At 49.4% G+C, this 24097-nt stretch overlaps 5 protein-coding genes across 5 annotated transcripts; 3 read left to right on the top strand and 2 right to left on the bottom strand.

Annotated features, from left to right (window-relative positions):
• Positions 1 to 2683: 2683 nt before the first annotated feature.
• VFPPC_11804 (integrase core domain-containing protein) lies at positions 2684 to 6986 on the top strand (the record flags this gene model as incomplete). Its single annotated transcript, XM_018289876.1, has 2 exons — positions 2684 to 6002; positions 6673 to 6986. 2 exons carry the CDS (start codon positions 2684 to 2686, stop codon positions 6984 to 6986), a joined length of 3633 nt encoding a protein of 1210 aa, XP_018136169.1.
• Positions 6987 to 7189: 203 nt separating this feature from the next.
• Positions 7190 to 9094, top strand: VFPPC_17062 (retrotransposon protein, Ty1-copia subclass; the record flags this gene model as incomplete). The annotated part of the gene is made up of 1 exon (XM_018294811.1): positions 7190 to 9094. The coding sequence occupies one exon, from the start codon at positions 7190 to 7192 to the stop codon at positions 9092 to 9094; it is 1905 nt and encodes a 634-aa protein (XP_018136168.1).
• A 231-nt stretch (positions 9095 to 9325) lies between these two features.
• On the bottom strand, positions 9326 to 14789 carry VFPPC_18498 (reverse transcriptase; the record flags this gene model as incomplete). The annotated part of the gene is made up of 5 exons (XM_022430099.1): positions 9326 to 9895; positions 9951 to 10727; positions 10777 to 12332; positions 12384 to 12551; positions 12611 to 14789. The coding sequence occupies 5 exons, from the start codon at positions 14787 to 14789 to the stop codon at positions 9326 to 9328; spliced, it is 5250 nt and encodes a 1749-aa protein (XP_022284893.1).
• A 346-nt stretch (positions 14790 to 15135) lies between these two features.
• On the bottom strand, positions 15136 to 18828 carry VFPPC_18497 (transposase; the record flags this gene model as incomplete). The annotated part of the gene is made up of 3 exons (XM_022430098.1): positions 15136 to 15927; positions 16361 to 16858; positions 16909 to 18828. The coding sequence occupies 3 exons, from the start codon at positions 18826 to 18828 to the stop codon at positions 15136 to 15138; spliced, it is 3210 nt and encodes a 1069-aa protein (XP_022284894.1).
• A 1580-nt stretch (positions 18829 to 20408) lies between these two features.
• VFPPC_11802 (ribonuclease H-like protein) lies at positions 20409 to 22541 on the top strand (the record flags this gene model as incomplete). Its single annotated transcript, XM_018289874.2, has 1 exon — positions 20409 to 22541. One exon carries the CDS (start codon positions 20409 to 20411, stop codon positions 22539 to 22541), a length of 2133 nt encoding a protein of 710 aa, XP_018136165.2.
• Between the last annotated feature and the right edge of the window lie 1556 nt (positions 22542 to 24097).

Raw genomic sequence — 24097 nt, forward strand, 5'->3', positions numbered from 1 at the left:
CCGTCAGAAATTGCTAACACAACGCTCTTTGCCATGGACTACAGGCGTATATTGTCAACGTTTGTTTCTTAGCCGTGCCGGTAGTAGCTGGTTCGAAGTGTGTCGAGGTGACAAGCAATTAACACAAGCAGTATAAGCATTAGATTAGGGATAAATAAATATAGCTATAAATAAACAGGGCGCCGACCAGAAAGAACAGAAAGAAAGGAGAAAGCCAGAGGCCCCAAAAAATTCAAGAAGAAGCCGTAAGCCAGAAGCCAGAAGCCAGAAGCCAGAAGCCAGAAGCCGTAAAGCCAACCACAAGAGAGGTCACCCAAGACGCCAACACCCCACGAGGTACGTATATAACCCAGAGGTATAAAGTACACCCGACAACCCAGTGGGCATCCAATCCAACAGATAGTAAAAGGGGGAGACAATGGGGTTAAGCGATGTTTTTTGCACCCAAGAAATCAGGGAAGAAGGTTAAATAGGAATAGGTTGGGTGCCATTGTGGTTGGCGCGAGACAGAAGCCAAAGATAGAAACCCCAGTGTTAACACATAGCAGGGAAGAGAAATGAAGCCATTTATATACGACAGTCGATATCCATTTGTATTTTGCGGAGAATGCGGGTGGGCATGTATCTCCAAGGAGACCAGCACACATTTGGCCGATTTCCACGCCGCCATCCAGCCAGCAACACGAAAGGCGATTGTGCAGGAAATACAAGGAATTCCCGGTTTAATCGAGAACCAAACCCAATTGGCAGAATATCAGTTACCAGATCAAGTGCCGCCCATCCCGTATATACAGGCACCAAAAGGCGATGGGTTGCGGTGCCGGGCATGCCAATACGTCGCGCGTGAGGTTAGGGTTATGCAGCTCCATTGCAAAGAGCATCACAATTGGGCGAATGATTGGAAGAAAGGCGGCAACATCAAGGCAAAGTTACAGGAACCACGCCAGTTGCCGTGGATTAGCGGAGTTTGGTGCCAGAAATTATTTCCCAGCCGTGCCGCCAGCAGTTGGTTCGAGGTGAAGAGGCCAGCGACGTTAGATATAGCGTTATTGAGAACAGACCACCAGCCGAGAAAGAAGATAATAATGTGGATAACAACCAAGCCGCCATATTGGCCGCATTAGCCGCGTTAGACGAGTGGGACGTTATGCAGGAGCAGCGATACACAGACGGTCAGTCAACGCGGCGCGTGGAGGAATTAGACCCCAAGAACGAGGCCAATTTGTGGTTGCAGCGGGCCGGTTGGACCCGGCATTTGGAAGGGTTAGAAGTGGAAGAATTGCAGCAGTTCGTTAAAGCCCCGGCCGAGGACGAGGTGCTATTGCAATACATGAGCGAGCAATGCCATAATTTGTTGGATGAGGCATACAAGACGTGCCGGTCATACCGCATTGGGTTGTCGGCCATGTTTGAGATCAACCGGCGCGAGGTGTCCGTGCCGGCCAAGAAGCCGTTTGAGCCACGGATGGAGGCGGATTCGTGGGCGCGGTATAAGTTACATAATTGCACCTGCCCTGTAAGCCCCGCAGGACGCGACCGATAGAGTCGTCGTGTCCATGCTCTCACGGTAAACCCCTGAACGGTCCTTCATGCAAATTCCTCCAACCGCAGCAGATGTTCGCCCAATGGCTATTTCTCTGTTAGTATCAATACCCGTCAGCGGGATCTTGATGCCTGCTAAGGTTTCCCATCCGGTGATGTATTCCCTTGCGGTCAATTGCGCCTGGTCTTTTCGTGGGGACCAGGGAGAGCCCTAACGTCGGTGGCATATGCCTCAACAAAGGGAAAGCGGATTATTTGACGAGTAGCGCTAACTACTCGGGCTGGATACTGGTACAGAGCGCGCCAGGCTTGTACAGCCTACTTGGTTTAGTAGCGCTTGTTGATCTTCGTATAATAGAAGTCCGCAACGCGCAGGTAAACCTTATAGGATCTACCGAGGAACTGTCCTATAGCTGCTTCGGGATCGGGTGTCAGCCGAGCCCGGAGATGGCGAGGAACTTTCCTGCAGTAGAAGAGATGGGTAGGCGACTTTCGGCGCCCGCAGGGGCACTCCAGGGTCGCCTGGCCTGGGTGAAATCTTTCGTGGTAGTCCGCAAAGTCACCGTGGTGTGATCGGGCAGCAAGTAGATATCCTAGCAGACGGCGCGGGAGAGTGAGTTCAGGAAGCTTTTGCAGCTCGGCGGGCAGGCCGAGCGACGAGTAACCTGTTCTCTCTACTCTTTGCCACCACTGCCGGTAGTCTACGGCTATCTGACCCTTAACCTGTCTCCTGCGGTACGAGACTGAGGGAAGGTGTTCTAGGACTGGGAGACTGGCCCCTTGCTTGGCGAGAAGGTCTGCCAGTTCATTTCAGTTGTTCTTGAACGGCAGGTGGCGTCAGCAGCTCTGATACAGCACTTGCAGCTACCAAACAGAGGCTGAAGCTACCAAAAGCAATAATCAAGGGATCAAACATCACAATGTATCAGTAGTGTTATAACGCAACAAAAGCAAGCTGCAGGCAGCTTGCTTGTACCTATAAAGAGGTCTATCTGATCTCTCTAGATACCAAAAAAAAAATTATAGAAGAAGTACACTTAAAGAATCACAATTTCAACTGGTTATGAGCCCGGTTGTGCATCTCGCATACTCTCAGTGATAGTCCGAATTCGGTCTTTAAGAAGTCATTTACTTTGCAGCTATGGCTAGCATCAAACTTACCAACGAATCCGTTGAAGCTCATGTCGAGATCCTCCAAGGGCAAGAAAACTATCTTGCATGGAAGCGCGACTTGAAGTTCATCGCCGAGGCGAATAATGTCTGGAAGATCCTTACAGGAGAAGAGGATATTCAAGATAAGCCAACGCGACCAACCCTTTCTGGCTTCTCAAGTCAAGCCAAATCGGCTAAGAAATCGATTGTCAAAGACGTTGACCCAAGCGGCAGCAGTGCGGAGGCTCAGACAAGCGATATAAGTCTCACCATCCAATTCTATAAGCTCGACCTTGACGAGTATGAAAAGCAGCAAAAGCGTTTTCGATACGCACGAGGAATTCTCTCCACTACTATCAATACGGCACTTCGAGGATGCATAAAGGACGAAGAAAATCCACACCTGGCTATGGAGAAACTTAAAGGACTTTGCAAGATGAATGACGCACGCGCCCTGGATATGACCCTCGGCAAAATCGAACAACTCAAGTTCAAGGGATCTGTATCGGACCTTATCAACACCCTCAAAACCTTTCAGCAAGATATATTTGATCTTGACGGCACCTTCAGTGACGATCAGATTATGTCAAAAGTTGTCCGCTCCTTGCCAAACAGATTCAATAGGTTCCTGGACTCTTGGAATCTCTTGGCTGGAACTGCAGCACTCCCACGCGACCTGGTGACCCTCCATGGACACCTTCTAGGTGTGGAAGCGCAAATGGTGTCAGAAAAGGAAGGCAAAGAATATGAAACAAGGACCAAAGGAAGAGAAAGAAAAGAACGACAGCTCTGTGAAGGATGCAACAAGTGGGGCAACCACAGTGAAGCAGAGTGTTGGATTGCACACCCTGAACTTCGTGAAAACAAAAACAACAAAGCCAGGGAGTTTCCGAGACAATTCAAGGCGGAAATAAATACTGTAAAAAGTACAAGATCCAAGGATAACTCCAAATATCATCCACAACAAGACGCCCGACGCCCGGGTAAGATTGTCGCCACTGTCGCACTGCAACGCGACCAATGGGAAACGACATGTGCAAAGATCGGTCCAAGCGAGAGAACAACGAATGTTGAGAAGCCGTCTACCGAAGGAATCGAATTTGCTCTGGAACGCAAGAATCCAGAAAGCCCTCTATCTCTAGGAGCGCCACAGCTCCTGAACGTACTCAGTCCGCGGACGATGATGCTGCTCAAGGATGAGGCACTGGAACCAAGCCACAAATGGATCGTTGATTCCGGCGCCAACGTCTGCATTGCAAATGATAAATCTTGGTTTTCTGAATTCCAGAAAATTGCGTACACTGTTGGAACCGCAGGTGACGGCGGCCTACGCATTGCCGGGGCAGGGACCGTACCTCTCCACTTGATCACTGATGGCAACGAAACAGTTGAGCTGGAGTTGCACAATGTAGCCTACGCTCAGGATGCTAGATGTAACATTCTGTCATTATCATGGATCGCTGAGAAGGCGAAGCTCAGAGGAATTTGGGGCATCAAGGGAATATCCATCATGACCGCTGATGGTTTTGAAATAGGCCATGCTAGCTTGATCGATGGTCTTTATCACCTACAGGTCAAACCACCAATTGCCGAAGCCCCGAAAAGATCTCATCTCAGCGAAGAAGAACCAATCGCACTGCAAGTCGCAGAAGATACTGAAGCTGCGAGAAACGGCAGCACACTGGCACCCGATCAATGTCTCCCGCCAGGCGTTCAACCACCTTTCGTTGTATCCCTATTGGATTATAATAATCCAGTGTGGAAATGGCACAGGCGAATGGGTCATCTCAGCATCCAAAGCATGAGGGACCTGCTCAAAGTCAGCAATGGCATCGATCTAACTGACAAGCAACTCCAGGGAGAGTTGGGCGTCATGTGCCCCATCTGCGCTACCACCAAAGCAGTAAACAGGGTTCCTAGAGACCCAGCGACTCGAAGAGCCGCAAATCCGGGAGAAATGATGCATGCAGACGCGTGGGGTCCATATCCTGTCAGCGCATGGGATAGTACCATATACATTTTGGCCATGACTGACGATGCAACCCGCTTCACTTGGTCAGCAAGATATATAACCAAGGACAAGATTCCAGAAGTCTTTCGACATCTCCACCGAACTATCGAAAAACGAAACAACATAACAATTCGTGCCTACCGACTTGACAATGAATTTCCACTTTATGGAGAACTTCGAGACTGGTTTCAACGACATGCAATCTCTCTGGAAAACTCGGTCCCCTATACGCATCATATGAACGGTGTTGCGGAACGGGGTTTCCGTACAGACAGAGAAAGAGCATCAGCAATTTTGCAAGAGGCAACAAACAGCGTCTCGGCGACAATCTCCAAAATCCTGGGTACACGATCCGAGGAAACTATGAGGAACGTGTCTCTATCGGAAACCCTGTGGGTGGAAGCTTTTGCACACGCAATCTGGATTAAGAACAGATCACCGTCAAGAGCTCTGGAAGGAAAGATGACGCCATGGCAAGCCCTTTACAAAGTTGAACCCAATCTAGCCATCGAACGAATCTTTGGCAGTCGAGTCTATGTTACCTATCCACCGGAACACAGACAGAAAACCCTCCTCCAGCCAAGGGGTTGGCTTGGATACTTTGTTGGATTCGAAACTGAGGCAGTACTAAGGATATGGCATCCAGACAAGAAACGTGTCGTGCGCGTTACCGCTCCTCGCGTTGATGACGGTCAAGGGCAAGAAGACGTTCACGAAGGAGCAACTCTTTCTGATAGAAACCCAGTTGGTCATGTGAGCCTTGACGACTCTGTTTCGGACAATGTTCTGAGACCCGATGATCTGGACATAATTTCGCAACCTCAAGAAAGCAGCTCGGAAGATCTTGAAAATTGCTCACAGACTATGTCGGAACGTTCTCCTTACTTTACGCGTCTCAGTGCGAAGGTCTCCCCTTATTTTGCACAGAACAGTCAAGACGCGGCGCATCGCTCTGGGGACACTAGCGTCGCAGCACACCCTCCACGCTCGGAAAACCTATCTGACGACCAAGAAACACAGTCCAATGCGAGCTTGGGCAGCGAATCAGATAATAGCCAGGAGGAAGTGGCAGGCATTAACTATGACACATGGGACGGAGATCATGCTTTTCACGCCTGGCAAGCAGAACCACAAGTGCATATGCTTGCAATAACGCACCCGTCAGACTCACATACTCAAGACAACGGCGATCGAAATGACACTCGATCACCAAAGGCAATTGTCACTTGCATCGGGTGTCAGACAACGCACTCTAAGTGCGCAAAGTCCGCGCCACTAGACGGCTCTTGCATTGAGTGTGAGAAAAAGGGAATTGCATGTGTTTCCTCAACACGCTCCCCAGCTTTCAAAGGACCAAAGGGCAGGCAATCACATCGGATGAAACAGAAGGCATGCGAAAAATGTGAAACTTGCCAGAAAAACGGGCTATTTTGCAGACGATCCAATCCTGCCTCGAGGTGCGACCACTGTTCCAAAAGAAAGAAATTCTGCTCTTTCGTTCCAGAAGACAGAAGAAAGAGCCAGCCAGCTCAGGAAAAGTGTGAAAACTGCCGAAGGAAATACATGATCTGCAGGAGATCGCACCCGGAATCAAAATGCGATCGCTGCCAACGAGAAAAACGATTGTGCTCCTTCACTACGCCTGTAGCGAGGATTAAAAAAGAACAGCCATCTCAGGAGAAGTGTGAAAGGTGCCAGAGGAGATATCTTCTATGCACTAAGCTCCAGCCAAACTCGAAATGCAAACGATGTTTATCTGAAAAACGCGTCTGTTCATTTGCGCCAGAAGATAAAAGACCGTCGCAGCCACTCGAGGACAGATGCGAGCCATGCCGCAAGGGATCCTATCTCTGTAAACGGACTGATCTAACTTCAAAATGCGACTCCTGCATAAAACGGCAACGAATTTGCTCTTTTGCCCCGGTAACTCAGAGGCAGAAAGAAAAGTGCTACTCCTGCGTGACCAGGCACGTTGACAAATGCGTTGGCGCCACAACAACTACGAAATGCGAATCTTGCCAACAGAATAACTGGAAATGTTCTCTCGTTAAACCCATCCGGAATCTTCCAGGCTGTATTGCTTGTCAAGCAGCCGGGCCCAGGAAATGCGTCGGCATACCTTGTCACTTCTGTCACAAGAACGGAGTTGCCAGTTGCACCTTTCGCACGAACGATAATGTCGTCATCTACCATCCGATCCAGGAGAATCTCTCGCCAAATTCTCGATGGCATGCAATCCAAGGACTGGGCCTTCGAGATGAATGCTGCAAATTCTGTATAGAACTAGCAGATAGAGATGTTGTTTTCTACTCAGACCATGGCTTCCCATGTAATATGTGCGTCACAAGGGAGAACGACGCAAACAAGAATCGAAAAAGCATATCCTGCACCGCATGGAATGAGGACGGCGGATACAAGAAATATTTCTTTAGAGGCGCGCACCGGGTCAGTACAAGACCACGGCGCCCACAGTCACCACCGCCAATGACGGAGGCAGGTACAACAGTTGGTGAAAACGAGGACAATTGGCAAATGTTCGATGACCTTTTAATCGACGAAGACCTTACTTCCGAGGATGACGAGGTCTGCATAGATCCTATGCTTTTGGAACCTCAGGCCAACCTCGTAGAGACGCAAGGCGTGAAACGCTTTTCGTATCCACCACATGATGGCCAAGAAAGGTGCCACTCGATGACCTCCAAGTCTCTATCGCTTACTTACCCAAGGGAAGTGATCGATAAGGGGGGAAACGCTGGGAAGGACACCAGTGTGGCAGGCATTTGCATGCTATCCACCGCGATCAAGATGCATGGCCCCGAACCAAACAACAGAAAGTCCGCTCTGGCGTCGGCTGAGAGAGAGCAGTGGGAGCAGGCCATGCAGGAAGAATATAACAGTCTGATGGAAAATCAGACCTGGAGAGTAGTGAAACGACCAGCAGATCGAAAGGTACTGACCGGCCGGTGGGTCTTCAAACGAAAACTTGGTTCCAACGGGGAAGTCGCTCGACACAAGGCAAGATTTGTCGTGCGGGGTTTCTCGCAGATATACGGTCTAGATTTTGACGAAACCTATGCCTCAGTAGTGAAGTCGGCATCCTACCGAATACTCTTTGCACTCCAAGCTCGATACGGATGGAAGTGCCACCAGATGGACATTAAGACGGCTTTCCTCAATGGCAATCTGGAGCACGAGATTTTTGTCGAACCACCAGAAGGCTACCCTGAAGCAAAAAATCAAGTTCTCAAACTATGCAAGTCCCTGTATGGACTAAAGCAGGCACCAAGACAGTGGTACTTCAAACTCAGGGCTTTCCTCGAAGAAAGTGGTTGGAGAGTCTCAAACTTCGACCCGTCCGTGTTCATTCAGGATGATGAGAACCTCATCATGGAAGTCTATGTCGACGATATCAACATATTTGGCATGAATGAGAATCGAATCATAGCCATGAAGCACCAACTGGCTGCACGTTTCAACATGACTGACCTTGGTCTTTGTGCCTATTACTTGGGGATGCATGTGCGACAAGAAACAAATGGCGACCTCCATTTGCATCAAGGATCGTACATCCAACAGATCCTCGAACGGTATGGACTGCAAGGCATCCATCCACGAAGGACACCCATGAGAACAAACCTGAAAATGACCAAGAACGACGGTCACCCTCAGTCCCTCGATTTTCAACGACGATATCAATCCAAGGTTGGAGCACTCAATTATGCAATGGTGGTCACGCGTCCAGATATTGCCGAAGCAGTGGGAGTCGTCTCCAGGTTTTGCGCGAATCCGACTGAAGAACACATGAAAGCAGTTGATGATATCTATGCTTACTTGAAACACACGCCCAACCTTGGCCTCCATTTCAAGAGGGACTGTCCAGACCGAGAATTGCATGCTTATGTCGATGCAGACTGGGCAGGGTGCCCAGATACGCGAAGATCTACAACAGGCTATGTGATTAAACTAGCCGGAAGTCCTGTGTCGTGGTCATCTCGAAGACAAAGGACCGTAGCCATGTCAACCTGCGAAGCTGAATATGTAGCTGGCTATAAGGCCACTCAGGAAATCATCTGGATTCAAAACATGATCAACGATCTTCGCATCGAAGCCCTGGAAGTGACGTCAACTCCACTTTTGATTGACAATAATGCTGCGCTCAAGTTGACCCGCAACCCTGAGTTGCATGATCGCACAAAACACATCGAATTAAAATACCATTTTCTGCGAGAAATGACGCTCAGTGGGAGAATTAATGCTCAAAGGGTTAGCACCAAGGACAATCAGGCAGATCTCCTCACGAAGCCGCTCCCCAGGGACGCTCATGAAAATCTAACAAGGGGACTCGGGATGGACAAGAGCTTTTGTACTGAACTCGTCACCTGCGGTTAGTGGGAGAGTTGTTCTTGAACGGCAGGTGGCGTCAGCAGCTCTGATACAGCACTTGCAGCTACCAAACAGAGGCTGAAGCTACCAAAAGCAATAATCAAGGGATCAAACATCACAATGTATCAGTAGTGTTATAACGCAACAAAAGCAAGCTGCAGGCAGCTTGCTTGTACCTATAAAGAGGTCTATCTGATCTCTCTAGATACCAAAAAAAAAATTATAGAAGAAGTACACTTAAAGAATCACAATTTCAACTATTTCCAAAGATGTTGCTATGGCCTGGGCACCATTTGACAGATACCTGTATGGATGCTTGTCTCCTACCCTCTGAAAGGTTCTAAAGCAGGCCTGTGAGGAGTTTGGTGCTGTCGTTCCTATACAGTCAATAACGGAGGTATTATCCATACAGACTGTAATTGGTTCGTTAGCAAGATTAGCGAGTAAAGCGCGTTGAAGTCCTTCTAATGCGCCGTGGATCTCTGCGTCAAAGACTTCTCTGCGGCCTAGTTGGCCAGAGCCCCAATCAACAAGGCGTCCCTTGTGGAACACTGCAAATCCGTACCCTGCGGTGTCTCTTTCTGTCTTGGAGCCATCGCTAAAGACAATGAATCCCGCGGGCTTATCCTGAAGCCAGTGTTGGAATTGCAGCACGGCGGTTTCTTTTGGTGGTCTGTTTCCTGCAGCTTCAGTCGGGATGCTATCATCAAAGCGGCGTGGGATAAGCCTTGGTCGTTCAACTTCCTTTGCACATGCCGCTGTTCGGAGGAGTCGGCTATGCCTCTGCAGAGTTCGGCCCATGTATTGCTGGGTGGTTGCTCTGGTCAACTTCATGCTGTGCTTGTCTTAGCCGTCTGGATACTGGGTGTGCTGCGTCTAGCATGGCGTAGCGAAGCGCCGTGCGCGCTTGATGCTGCTTTAGTATGATTTCTGCCGGCGGAATTGCTGCCTCTTTCCAAAGAATAACTCGTGGGGTGGTCTTCCAAACAGGTAGGACTGCGTGGCAGGCCTTATTCAGGATTACTTGGATTTTCGAGAGTTGAGTTTTGGTGATCGTCCTTGCTTTCCTGTGGGTTGACTCAGAAGGGAAGCCAGGGAACCATGTGTCCAGCCCGTAAAAGAGTGTGGGTAGGGCAACTGCATATACTGCTCTCCTGGCCGCTACTGCTGACGTTCCGCGTACTGTATTGTTAACGAACCGTAGCTGTGAGACAACCTTACTTGCCTTAAGCGACCATTTATCGATGTGCGTGCTAAAGGTGAGCCTGCGGTCAAGCCAGACTCCCAGCCAACGCATTGCCTTTTGTGCCTTAACCTCCTGGCCTTGGTGACAGACTGTTGGGGAGCTTCTATCCCTTTTTCTGGAGAAGTGCATAACCTCTGTCTTGTCTGGGTCGAAGGAAAAAGCCTCCTGTTGCCCCCATGCTTCCATTGCAGCAATTGCCGCGTTTGCTTTTGCAGTGGTCTCCTCCAGGCTGTCTCCTGTGAAGAGCATTGCTGTATCGTCTGCGTAGCCATACCTCTCTGTTGCTCCTAGAAGGGAGTAGATAGGGGTGGTGGCTAGGAGATAGAGAATGGGTGATATCGGCGAGCCTTGAGGGAGGCCGCATGGCAGCTCTGCGGGTTCTGTTTTAGCATCCTGGAATCTGACAAGAGCTTTGGGAGACAAAGTGGTAGATCCACCAAACCAGGAAATCCGGCCATCCTTGTTGTCGGAGTCGTAGGACTAGCCTATTGGGGAGAATAGCATCAAACGCTCCTTTAACATCCATTGTAACAAGTGTGGCGATCTTGCCGTTACCTAGGGCACGTTCAACATCGTAGATAAGTGCGGTAACTATGTCTGTGGCGCTTCGTTTTGGGAGTGCTCCAGCCTGGTTCGGATGGAGGACTTTGTACTTGACAGCTAGGTAGGCGAGACGCCGACCGATTACTCGTTCTAGGCCTTTAGACAGGCAGGAAAGAAGGGAGATGGGGCGCCACGCGGAGACATCACTGAGGTCTCTCTTATTGAGTTTCGGAATCATTGCCACCTCTGCTGTTTTAAAGGCAGTTGGGTGGTATCCTAGGGTGAGGCAAGCGTTATAGAGGAGTGTGGTGACATGCGAAATACTTGGCCAGATTGCTTGGAGCATTTTCGTTGTAATACCGTCCATTCCAGGAGTGGTGTTTCCCGTTTTCAGTAGTGCATCCTGGGCTTCGCTGGTTGAGATGTGTGCCGAGAAAGGGATTTGTTGGGTTGGTGAAACTGTGGGGGTCCATGGATCTGGGATATCATCTGATACGTCCCGTCTTTCGAGCTTCTCCTTGCGCAGGACATTAGCACGTTCTAAGTTTGTTGTGTAGACTTTGCTTCCGTGTTGGATTGGCGGAGGTTGTAGCTGTTGCCTTGGCTTTATCCAGCGAGTAATCTGGAATACGTCAGCTGGGTCTGTGATATCTGCAACAATAGTGCGCCAGAAGTTTCGCTTTGCACGGCGGACAATGCGTTTAAAGTAGATTCTAGCGCGTTGGACTTCTTCCCCATGACGGGTTTCTGTAGTGTATCGAGCAGCGCGAAGGTTCTCATGTGCTTTGTTACACTCTTTGCTCCACCAAGGATTCTGTCGGGCTCTTTTTCCTTTACTCAATCGGCCGCAAGCTTTTGCCGCGTCTTGCAGGGTTTGTAGAAGTTGTCTAGCAGTATCATCAATATCTTGTCTGGTGCGGATGAACGTTGGTAGTGACAGGGCTGCGCCGGCCACATGTTTCGTAAAAGCCTTAATTTCCTCTGGTAGAGTGACGTGGACTTTCCCCGAGGTCCTAGGGCTGCTCTCGTTGTCTGGAATCTCTGTACCGATCGTGTAATGCAGCGATCCAGTGGTGAGGTGTTCTTCCACGGTTGTAGTAGCTGTAGAGATGTTAGAGAAGACCAGGTCAATTGTGCTAGATCTTTTGTTTAGCCTTGGCATTGTGGTTGAGGTTTCAGGGTCATTAAGGAGGACTAGGTCGTGTTCTTGAGTCCAGTTAAAGATCCTTGTGCCATCCTGTGATGCCCCCCGATCTGCTTGCCACAATGGATGGAATGCGTTCATGTCTCCTGCGACAATGCATCGGTTTGGCGGGGTCCATGACTCAATAACATCCAGTGAGGTTTCCTCCTCTGGCCTGTTGTAGATGTTAAGGATCACGGTTCCATTCACTTTAACCCAGAGAAGGTCTCGGTGACGTGCTGGGAGAAGTTGTTCAGCTTGGATATTCCTAGCTATCCGTACGTAGGTTAGTACTCGTGGTCGTGTTATATTATTAGTCCAACTGTCGACGGGGCTGAAACAGAGGAAGCCAGGATGGTGCTGTGTTCTGCAGAGGCCTTTTTGTGCGTTGTAAGATGTGTTTGGTTCCTGTATGAGTACTATATTGTAGCCCTCCTGAGATGCAAGTTGGAGGGCCGCGCAGTGAGCTCCCTCGCCTTTGTCCACGTTTGCTTGGAATATTTTCAGCGTAGTCTTTGGGGGGTTTCTATTTCGCGCGGTTCTCATTTACGTCCGCGTGTGGTGATGCGTCGTATTTTGCTTGGTGACTGGTCTCGCCTTCTGGCAGCTAGTGGAGGGCTGCTAGGCGGCGAGTGCGTGGCTGAAGTCCGCCTAGGTGTACGTACTTCAATGATTTCTCGGGAGGTGGTTTCGCTAGGTGGTTCCCGGGCAGTGGCTTCGCTTGGTGGCTCTATGTTGTCAGTTCGGGGTTGAGGTCGAAACTGCTTTTTAATGGTGAAGTACTGGTCCCTGGTTGTGCTGGGACTGGCCGTGGAATTTTGCTTGGTGACTGTGTGTGATGTACCCTTCTGGGTGATATAGAAATGGTGCTTGGGATAGGAGTGTTGGTCCTGTCTTGTGTTGGTTCCTATTGGGTACGACTGTGCTGGTGGAGGTAGTGCTTCCTGAATCTCTTGTTCCTCTGCTTCCTCTTCCTCTTCCTCTCCTTCTTCTTCTTCCTCTTCCTCTGCTTCCTCCTCCCCTGCTACTTCTTCTTCGGTTTCTTCATCGTCCTTTTCGTTTTCCCTCACTCCCGGGGTACCTACTTCTCTCTCTTCGTGATCAACAATATTTACTGAGTGTGTTTCTGGGGCCTGGGTTGTCTGAATTGGCTCTGTGCCGCTCATCTCGGCATCCTGTAGGGGGCGGGCATCTTTATCACCCTCCTCAGCAAGGGGGGGTTGGTCACTGTCAGTTTGCTGTGTATTGTTCTTTCGTTTGAAGTCTTCTTGTCCTAGTTGCCTGGCGTAGATAAGCTGAGTCTTTGAGAGTTTCTGGAAATTGCCGCGAAGTTTCTGTGGGCGGGCGTAGCAGTTCTCGTAGTTGGCTTCATGTGCGCCATAGCAGTTCGCGCATTTTGTCGTATTGTCGCACCTGTCAGCGCTGTGCGCATTATCCTTGATGCCACAGCGAACACAGACTTTTGTAGCGATGCAGCGAGTTGGCGGGTGAAAGTTCCAACAGTGGGTGCACTGAGACAGTTTCTTTGGTTTGGTGAGTTTAAAGGAGTAGCTTCCCTGTCCGAGTAGCCGGAAGTTGCTGTTCAGCGGCTTAAGGAATGAGATGACCAGTGTTGCTTTGGTCGGATCCTCATTATTGGGCTTTTGCGAGACATGCCATCGTTCTGGCTTTTGCCCTGTTTGGGCTTTAATCTCTTCTTCAATCGTTGTCTCGAAGTCCAGAAGGGTGCCGTCCCAAGAGTGGATAGTCTTAGGGAAGTTCTTGATCAGGTAGGTGTGCCATGGGATTTGTTTCTCTGCAATATCTAAGTCGATACATGGGCCCCATTCGTTCTGCTTCTCCAGAATGAGCTGCTGAATTTTCTCGTTCCGGGCCACAATTGCCCATCCTGTATTTGTTGGCTTGATGTCTTGGATGTCCTGGGATGCAATAGCGAGCTTGTCCTTTAGTGCAAGGCGGATCTGTAAGCCCTTCTCGAAGAAGGAGGAGCCACTCTTCAAGCGGAGAAGGACCCTGCGATCGGTGCGATCCGCAATAGTTGTGTTTTGGCGGCGGTGGGGTTGCACGTGTACATCCCCTGGTGCCTGGCGTGAGGCATTTTCCGCGATGTTGGCGAAGCTCACCAACTTGTTGGTTCTGGTGTTTTCTCTGGCGGCTGGTGTTGGTGGCGTAGCATTGCTTGTTCCTGTGAGTGAGCTTGGAGCCGGGGTGTTCTTATTTTCTAGTATGAGCGGTTCTTCTGCGCGTACAAACTGGTTCCAATGTCGGAGGAGGGTGTTCTGAAACTCATTGGCAATGTGTAGTCCGTAACCTGTGGTGAATTTTCGCGTGCAGGCTGTTATTGCTTCTGCGTAGGTTCTAAGGACCTTAGCGCGTATGTCGAGTCTCTCCTGCTGCGTATTGATGATTTCTTCCGTCTCAGCTTCCAGATCGAAAACTGGGGTTGGCGTTTGTGTGGCGTTGTCCTCTTCTGCAAGGGCTGCAAACCTGTTGGTTGTCCTGTGTTGGCTGCCCTTGTCCAGTCGTCCGTTGCGGCGATTTCCTCTGTCCTTGTCGTATGCTGTCAGACTGCGGGTTGGGCTGCTGCTGGGTTGAAATGGTTGGAGGGTTACCGGATGGCCTGTTTTCCAAAGCTGTTGGCGAGCTCTAAGGTTGAAGCTATCCGGGTACTGCTGGTCAAGCTGAGCCCCAGCGCCACGCTCTGGCGTGGCTGGTTGGGAGATAACCATAGCCACGGCAGCGCAGCAGCGCTCGGGATGTCTTTGCAAGTTTACTTAATGCGAAGATGTTTATTTCTCTACGTCACTGTCTGTCTACAAGGTAGGTACCCTTGTAGATGTAGGAGGAGAGTTGACTAGAGGAGTTGTCCGACGACATGATGGTCGGAGATAGGGTAGATGAGGGAGTATTCGGTCGCATGCAAGGTTCTGACAAATTTTTCCTGTGCCAAGATGCCAAGACGCCAAGATGGTTACATGTGGTTATAACCATACTCACGAGGGTATGTGGTTATAACCATATAACCAAAATCTAAGTATGGTTATGGTTATAACCAAAAACCATGGTTATAACAAGTTATTGTGCCCAGGTATGAAGGGCAGCAGCATAGACAGGTGCTTCCTCAGTCAGGTTATAGTACTTGTCAAGGACAAACCAGCCCATCTCGATAGCCCGAATCATCCGGGAATCGTAGCAGTCTTCTTGGGAGTAATATGTCTTGTTCCTCTCATAGTGCGCAAGAAGGGCGTCCATCAGAGGTAGCGACTGCGATATGGACGACTTGTCTCCCGCTGCATACAATGTTGCGGAAGCAAATGGCTGAAGGAATGTATGGGCTTTGCTTAGAAAATCCCAATCCTGGGCAGTAAGGCGAATGGTACCGAGAATTGCTTCATGATCCGTCATGAAGGCCTTAATCTCCGATTGTTTTCTGATAGCTCTATCTATGGCCATATACCACGATGACCACCGAGTTCGATTGTCAATGCCAAGCCGAAGGCCAACATTGTCATCCCAAATATCGGCATGCAAGGATGAGTTGCGAAGCCAGACGGCTAATTCATGGAGCTTGCGCAAAGTAGGCACGTCCTGGATACTGGAAAACTCATCCCGAACAGAATCTTGACTGTCTCGGCGACGACCATACCTTTGGCTTGACCGGCTTCCTCTGAACTCATTCGATTGCGTATACTCTGCCCCGCGTCTCTGTTGCTGGGAGTCAAGGACGTCAGAAAACCGTGCTATTAGCTCCTCTCCGGAGACCTCCGCCGCGGCTCTCAGCGCAGCCAGAAGGGCTTCCCGCGAGGATGCCAGCAGGAAAGCCTGGAGGGAGAGATTGATGATATGTCCGATACATCGGATGCGACGCTGTTTGGCATTAAATTTAGAGCAGTGCTATTCGCACAGATACAAATCTCTATTTGCACAGATATGTGTCTCACTTTTGACTCACCTAACCCACCCTGGTCACCATTAGGAATGTTGCGCAGTGCAGGCGGAAAGTTACAAACTGGTGGCATCAACTTGATCACGACAGCACGCACAGCGACATACACAGTGACACGTACGACGACACACTGCGAAACACACGGGTTAACCAGATCATTGAAACCCTTAAATCAATTTAATTATCATATTTCTATGGAATGCCTGGGTTGTGAAGCATCACGACGACGAAGTGTCCTGTCGGATTCGTGTCCCTGACCCATGAGTGCCGCCCTCCCTCCTCCTCTCTGTGGCGATATTTCAGTCTTTAAACCTCGGTTTTTACCGTAAGTTATCATAAAAATTATGTCGTTACAGCCGATCGAAAACCTGGGATGATAATACAGCTCTCGGCTGACGACTCTCGTGACTCTTGGACCTGGTTTGCTGGCGACCTCTCGGCCTGTGATGCTTCCACACGACTTCGTCCTACCGCCCCGCCACGAACTCGTCGACGCTTATTTCCTCGCGACGATTGAGACGCATGTGACTGTAGCTCATCAAGTTCGAACTGAGAGCAGTCACGGCGAAGGCTCGCGTTTAATCGGCGCGTTCCTCGGCCCGCATTCTGACTAGGCTGTCGGCCCAGACCACGGCCTCGTGCTGAATGCCTGCCTTGACTCCATCTTACAGGCTCAGCTTCAGCATCGTCATCGTCCGCATCGTTGGCATCACTTCCTGTCTTGGTGTAATCCGCGATCTTAAGGTATCGCGGAACCTTGAGCTTCTTGTTGTCGGCATTCAGGCGCGGCCTGCCTCGTGCGCTTCTAACAATAGCCGGGTCGCGAATTTCAAGTAGCTTATCCTCAGCGTTCTAGTAGGCTGTTAATACTGAAGTCTTATGACAGAGGCAAGCTGACGTACCAACGGCTTCTCGAGCCACCAACGCATAGCAATCTGGCTCCGTCTCAGAGGCGTGCCGTTCATAAGGCAATCAAAAATGCCATGGCTGCATGGCAGGCCGTATTGGTGCTCAAAGTTGCCCGTGCAAGGGCGTAGCGGTTTGGGCTCGCGCTGATCAGGCAGGGCGGCGAGGGCAAAGCGATACTGCTTGGCAATAAGGTCAATGGCCTGATATGTGATCTGGAGGTTAAGCTTGCCAAGCAATGCCTGCTTGAGGTACTTATCACGCTGACGCTGAATCTGTCTCGCAGCCTCTTGATGATAGGACCGGGACTTGTTATCAATCATCGTGACAAGAGCCTGGTGGAGGTAAAGGAGGTCTCCCGTGCCAGTCACAAGGTGAGACTTGACGTCTGCATGTGCGGTCTCCGTAGGGCTATTGACCCTTTGACCAAAGTTCCGATAGTGGTCAATGTAGGATTTCACCCACTGCTTGCGCCACGGCATATATTCCTGTTGGATATATCGCAGGATATGTCGTTGCTGCCTGCCGAAGGTTTCGACAAAGGACTTCCACGAGTCTTTAAACGTATCGTGATCAACGGCATAGACCACAGCTCGGAAGGCTTTGAACATCCCCTCACGGCTGTAGTCATCAGAGGGGTTCGCAAGCCCCTCCTCTGCCTCGTCTTGCACACTGCCCCTAGCGGTGACATCAAGATCTAGCTCTGGCTGGAGCTGGTCGGTATTCTTGTCGTTTAGGTCAACGGAAAGGGCGTTTACGTTATTATCAGACTTAACACTAATATCGTCATCATCGTCGCCCTCGGTGCCCTTCCAGCGAGCGTTAATTTTAGCTCGGACGTTCGCCAAGATGTGATATACGCATAGCTGCTGTTGGGCACCTGGAAAGGTGCTCATGAGGGCTGTGCGGAGAGCCTGTTCCTTGTCGGTGATTATAACCTCTGGCGTGTCTGCCCCAATGTCGATGCGAAGCTCGTCAAGCCGGTCACATAGCCACTGGAAGTGGTGCTCCTTTTCGCCGTTTATAAGGCCGAATGCGAAGTTAGCCAGGGACTTCTGATCCGTTACACCGGTGGCTTGAAATAGATGTAACCTAAAGCGGTTGGTCTTGTACGTGTTGTCTAAACCGAGCACCTCCGGAAACTTCTTCCACATTGTGCGGCACCAGTCGTAAGTCCAAAAGACGGCACAGACGCGGTCATCTTCGTCGCGCAAGGTTCTGACTCTAATACCCCCGCTCTCAAGCTCCTTGACGAAGGCTTGGGTAGCTGTAAGGCCGTTAAGTCGCTCGCGTTTGATGGCTTGACGATCATTGTAGATATCTCGTGTGCGAAAATAGTGATAGCCTGGGCTGTCGGCTTTTCTAACAATGCTAACCATCTCGCGGGCCCTAATGCCATTCTCGTTGGCTAGCTCTCGCTCCTTTTGTTGCTGAGCAACCGTGCGGCGGCGATAGACAATGTGCGCCGATGGATCAAGGGACTGCCCGTGGTTATGCTGGCCATGAACTACCGTATACGTCCACTTCTTGGTAGACGATTTGGTGGCCTTGGCCGTGATTTTGACGGGACAATCAAGCTTCTGTGATGACGGCTTCCTGAGTCCCGAGCTTTGTGACATCCGTCGTGGGCCGCGGTCGCACTTAAAGACGATGTAGCTTGGCTGGATGATGCCCCCGATATCTCGCCTTGAGGAGCTGGAGGCTTTCACTATTGCGGAGCCATTAGAAAGATGGAAGTTGCGGAGGAAGGCAAACAGGTCATCGTACGTGTCAAAGAGTGGCGATGGTGGTAGTGGTGGGATCGTAGCCCCAGTGTAGTCATCGTCTGTTGGGTCATTGGCGTCAGCAGCAGCGGTGGCCGTAGTGGTCCGGCCTGGCGAGGGACTTAGTGCGTTGAGAAGGCGGCATATGTCCATCTTGACAGGCGTGGTGAAATGATGTATCAGCGGACGTCACGATTGTGTGGTAGGGTTAACGGCTTCTATTTATGCGTAGAGAGAGATTGACGATCCTCGATTTAGCTGTTTACCTTTTCCTCATTCGGTTGCATTGGAATTGACTGTCGCAGGCTGATCGCACAGGATTGGGCTATGGTGGCCAGCGCGGGGTGGGTGAGTCAAAAGTGAGACACATATCTGTGCAAATAGAGATTTGTATCTGTGCGAATAGCACTGCTCTAAATTTAACATTGTGCTCAACAAGCAGACGTGATTCCATGACCTCTAGACAACTATTATTCGAGGTGGCATTATCACCAGTGTGCCATCCGAGGTTAGATTGGAAGTTGAACTCCTCGACAGCCTGAAGAATAAGACCAGCCTGTTTCTCTCTCTCCACTGTGGGAGTAACGGCATTCTGGTAGCCCTAGAAGAGCCTTCTGCAGCAGCCCCTCAGAGTCAACCCACTGTGCACATATGGCGAGAAGAGAGTGGCGATGCGGAGATGTCCACAAATCTGATGATATGTGAATGGGGCTAATGCTGGTAGCAAGGCCTTCCTTTATCTGTTCTCTATACAGTGTTGCTAATAATATGGCAATAAAACAATATATTGCAATACATACGATATAATACGGGCAGCCACTGTATTGTGACAATACAATATGGAGGGAATCATATTGTGACAATATAATATAGGGTATGCTCGTATTGGCAATATATTGTTTGTATTAACGTAGATGCATAGCGAGCCGCCCACTTACACTTCCACCCAAAAAGCCTTTACAAGATCCATGTAAAATCTACTAAAACTAGCTTAAAATAGCTAGGCTTTTAATATACTACTATTTACTATATAGTAGAACTAATGTCAACGACGATGATGTCAGCCGCTGTATGACAGTGGCTGAAGGCCTCAAACAGAGGCTGCAGACCCTCAAACACGCAATGTTTTAATAGTGTCACAGGATGGAAGCTGCAGGCAGCTTCTACGACTATAAGAAGTCTCAATTAACCCTCTAGATAGCTCACAATACAAGGACAAGTCCACTGTCAATGCAATCCATAGCTATCCAAATCGTGATAACTAATATCTAACTTTTAGGCTAGTATTATATATAATTATATAGAGAAACTAGTATGTATACAGTGCGAATTAGAATATTTTAGACTTCTAGATATCTAGCTTACCCTAACCCTTATAAGGCTAGAATTAGAGCTATTTATTAGTAAAAAGTACTATATTAAAATTATAGGTATTTTTACCTGTTTTTAGTGCTTTTTGCAAGGATCTAAAAAAATACGTTTTCTATGTGATTTTGCGGTGGGCGGCTCGCTATGGTGGGCGGCTCGCTATGCATCTACGTTAGCTGGTTGATTTGTGGTAAACATTCATTTGCTTGTTGAGAATTTGCTGGACTTACAGGCGCTGACGCGTTAAAACGCGTACTAATAAAAGGTCCAGGGCGGTAGCTGCCCCACCCCCACAGTCTTAGCTCCAGCCATTTCGTGCTCCCACTCCACTTTAGTTACGGATGATCCAGGAAGAGCGAGCCTCAATGCCCCAACAACGCCTTAATTTCGTTCATACGTCACAACGAAGAGCTTCGTCAATATCGGACGACATTTCATATTTCATCAGCCCGCAATTATGTGACCCCGACGAGAGCCATACCTCTCAGTGCGAATCGTCACGACCTCGCTCAGCGTCCACAGCTTCATCCGCAAAGCCAAGGACATCATGGGTTTTCTCTCACATGCCAGGTGAGGACAGAGAGACCAGCTACTACAACGAACGGACCGGGAAAGAGGAATGGCGTTGCAAGCATTGCAGCAAGACATATTGCTGTTCAGGCGGAACTGCGGCTCCAGCCAAGCACCTTACAGACCCTCCGCCTGAAGGTCACGGTCTCCCGAAAGGCGCCCCACGGACTGCAAAGGTGTCAAACATACGGGCAATTCTCGAAAAAGCCCGTCTTACGGCCCAAGAGAACCCCCAAAAGCGCCGCCGTTTAAATGATCAATTGGGAGACTCGATCGCGCCTGACCAGCTTGAAGCTTTGTACGTGAGGTTCATTACGGCCTGTTCTTTGCCATTTCGACTTGTGGAGTGTCCCGAGTTCCGGGCGCTCCTGGCCTATCTCAATACAGATGTCGATACGTGGCTCCCAGACACACACGAAACCATTAAGAAATGGATTATGCGACAGTTTAACAGTCAGAAAGAGAAGATCAAGCAGGGCATACAGTCGGCAAAGTCAAGAATACATATCAGCTGCGATCTTTGGACTTCGCCCAATTCCTTGGCCATCCTAGGCATAGTCTCTCACTATGTTACGGAAGACGGTCAATTAGAGCACCATACTTTGGCCTTGAAAGAGATAGACAACGAGCATGACGGTTCTCATCTTGCCGCAGCAATTTTGGATGTGGTGGATGACTGGGGTTTTGCATCAAAGCTTGGATATTTCGTGATGGATAATGCAAGCAACAACGATACAATGAGGGTGTCCCTTTCACTTGGCCTCCTTCGTCAATTTGACGTCCATTACGACCCTAAAGTTCACCGACTCCGTTGTCAGGGCCATATCATTAACCTCGCCGCCAAAGCCTTTCTCTTCGTCACTGACAATGAGAAGCTCGAACATGAGGACTTCGGGAATACCACAACATTGAAAGAGATCAGGGCTTGGCGGCAAAAAGGTCCTCTCGGCAAACTTCATAACTTTGTTGTCTTCATCCAACGAAGTGTTCAACGAAGCCAAAAGTTTCTTGTTCTTAGCCACAACCATAAGCTTGCGCGAGACAACGACACGAGGTGGAGCTCGTGGCATACTATGTTGCGGACCGCCTTGAACCTCAGGAATGCAATTGATGGCTATTTCAGCAAATGGATGGAAGCAGATTGCGCAGGAGACGAGCTTTCTATGGAGGACTGGCTTATCCTGGAGAAGATCAAGTCTTTTTTAGAGAAGCTAAAAATGACGACCAAGGCCCTCGAGTCATCGTTTGCAACGCTTGACAATGTCCTCTTGGCCATGGACTTCATGCTTGCACAGTTTGAATCAGGGAAGGCGGCAAACGTTGACGATCCGATGATGGGACCAATGTACAACTCGGGCTGGGCGAAGTTGGACAAGTACTATCGGCTTACTGATGAGTCGCCGGCCTATGTTGCGGCTATCGTGCTGCACCCTTCGCATAAATGGCATTACATACAGGAGAACTGGAGAAAGGAATGGGTCGAATCCTCAAAGATGTTGATTCAAGCGCTGTGGGAGGAATATAAACCTGTGGAATCCCCTCTTCCCCCATCCGAGACTTCGTTAACGACTACGAACGAGTTCTTGAATTGGAGGAACAAGCATCTCCAGCCATCGCTTATCACGGATGAGTACGAGCACTATTGTAGGTCTGAACGGGCCTATGGGTTCACAAGTGCACTTTCATGGTGGCTAGAGGAGAGACAGCAGAAAACCTACCCTAACCTGGGCAAAATGGCTGTAGACATACTGTCAATCCCTGCAATGTCTGCCGAGCCTGAACGGCTCTTCTCTGGGGCAAAGATAAAGATCACGGATCGTCGAAATCGACTTGGGAGTGATGTGATTGAGGCGCTGGAGTGTTTGAAGTCATGGTTTGGGATACGAGATTTTCACAGTGAGGATATTTCAGTGGCAGCAGGGGGATGATAGACGTCACGTGCAATATATCGGATATATTGTCACACTGGCAATATATTGGGTTCTTGGCAATACAATACAATATAGCTCGATGTCATATGGGGTAATACAATACGCGCCTCTTGACAATACGATAATATTGCGACGGGCTCCATATTGCCAATATCATATTGTTTATATTATTAGCAACACTGTCTCTATAAAGTCTGTAATTCGACGCAATGTAACGCACAGCGGTACGGCGAGATGTAATGAGGAGGTCCTCAATAGCTGGGTTGCAGGCCAGGGCCAGATCCTTCATTTCGCTCCATTCAACGGCCGAGAAAGGCATCCGACGTCGAGTAAGCAGGCCAATGATGGCCTCCCGATAGGCTTGCTGATTGAAGCTATTGCGGAGGCCATTCTGAGAAGTTATCGGCACAAACATGGACGAGATATCTCGCTGTGCTATCGGCGCGGACACTGATGATTGAGAAGACCTGGACAGCGGATGGACAGAGAGAACGTGCTTGACAGCATTCGTTCGGTGAGGTGTACTCCACGAATTACATTGCCTGCAGGTAAACTGCTTTCGACGCTGGACCCCGGATTTGAGCGTGGTGTTGGGCTTACCGACATACTCGACCTTGAAAATTACATCGAAATGTAATGGCGTTGCCGGCGCTGATGTTTGCGCAGCAGAGACGATACTGGACGAAGCGTCTGAAGACATAGCAGCGGCAGATAAGGTAGATTAGAGGATTAAACATAGTTGAAATAGTTGAATCGGGGCTTTTGCAGAAATTTTCCCCGGAAATTAGTGCCAAGGCGCCAAGACGCCAAGATGGTTATATATGGTTATAACCATACTCACGAGGGTATATGGTTATAACCGCCATATACCCAAAAACCATGGTTATAACAAGTTATTGTGCCCAGGTATGGGAAGAACCCCGTTAATTGTGATGATTCGCGATCCAGAGGCTCCAAATCAAGGATATTCATCTTGGAGCTATATTCAAGCCTTAGAAGAAGGTCTGTTGCCCTTGTACGATGGAACCCTTCGATTTCAGCAAGATAATGCTCGAATTCACACCTCTGAGACCGTTGATAGCTTCGTGGCTAGTGATGTGACCTTGTACAGTACGTGTACGTACAGTACTGTATAGGCCTCATTGGTTGAGGCCATCGCGCCGTCCATCCAGACCTTCTTGCCCTGCGCATTCACAAATAACTCGATATATGAATCTTCGAGTTCAAGCCAGTCCTTCTCCTCAAGATCCGCCCAGCGCTTTTTGTGGGCATACTTCTCGTCCTTGAGACGATGCAACACGCGGCCATTCACAAAAATGAAGGCTTGCATATCAACATGCATGGGCGTAAGGCGATTCCGAGCTTTCGTATGTGTGAAACTAGTAGCAGAGAAACTGCAGGCATGGCTATATGAATATGCACGCCGATTTTCTTTGTATTCATATTATATTCGACTTGTCCATCAAAATACATATTCATATAACATATTCATGCATATTCATATAAGGTAAGAGCTCACGTGATGTCACGCCATAGTATAGCTTGAGGCCTCT

Source organism: Pochonia chlamydosporia (assembly GCF_001653235.2).
Source record: "Pochonia chlamydosporia 170 chromosome Unknown PCv3seq00021, whole genome shotgun sequence".
Taxonomy (NCBI): Eukaryota; Fungi; Ascomycota; class Sordariomycetes; order Hypocreales; family Clavicipitaceae; genus Pochonia; species Pochonia chlamydosporia.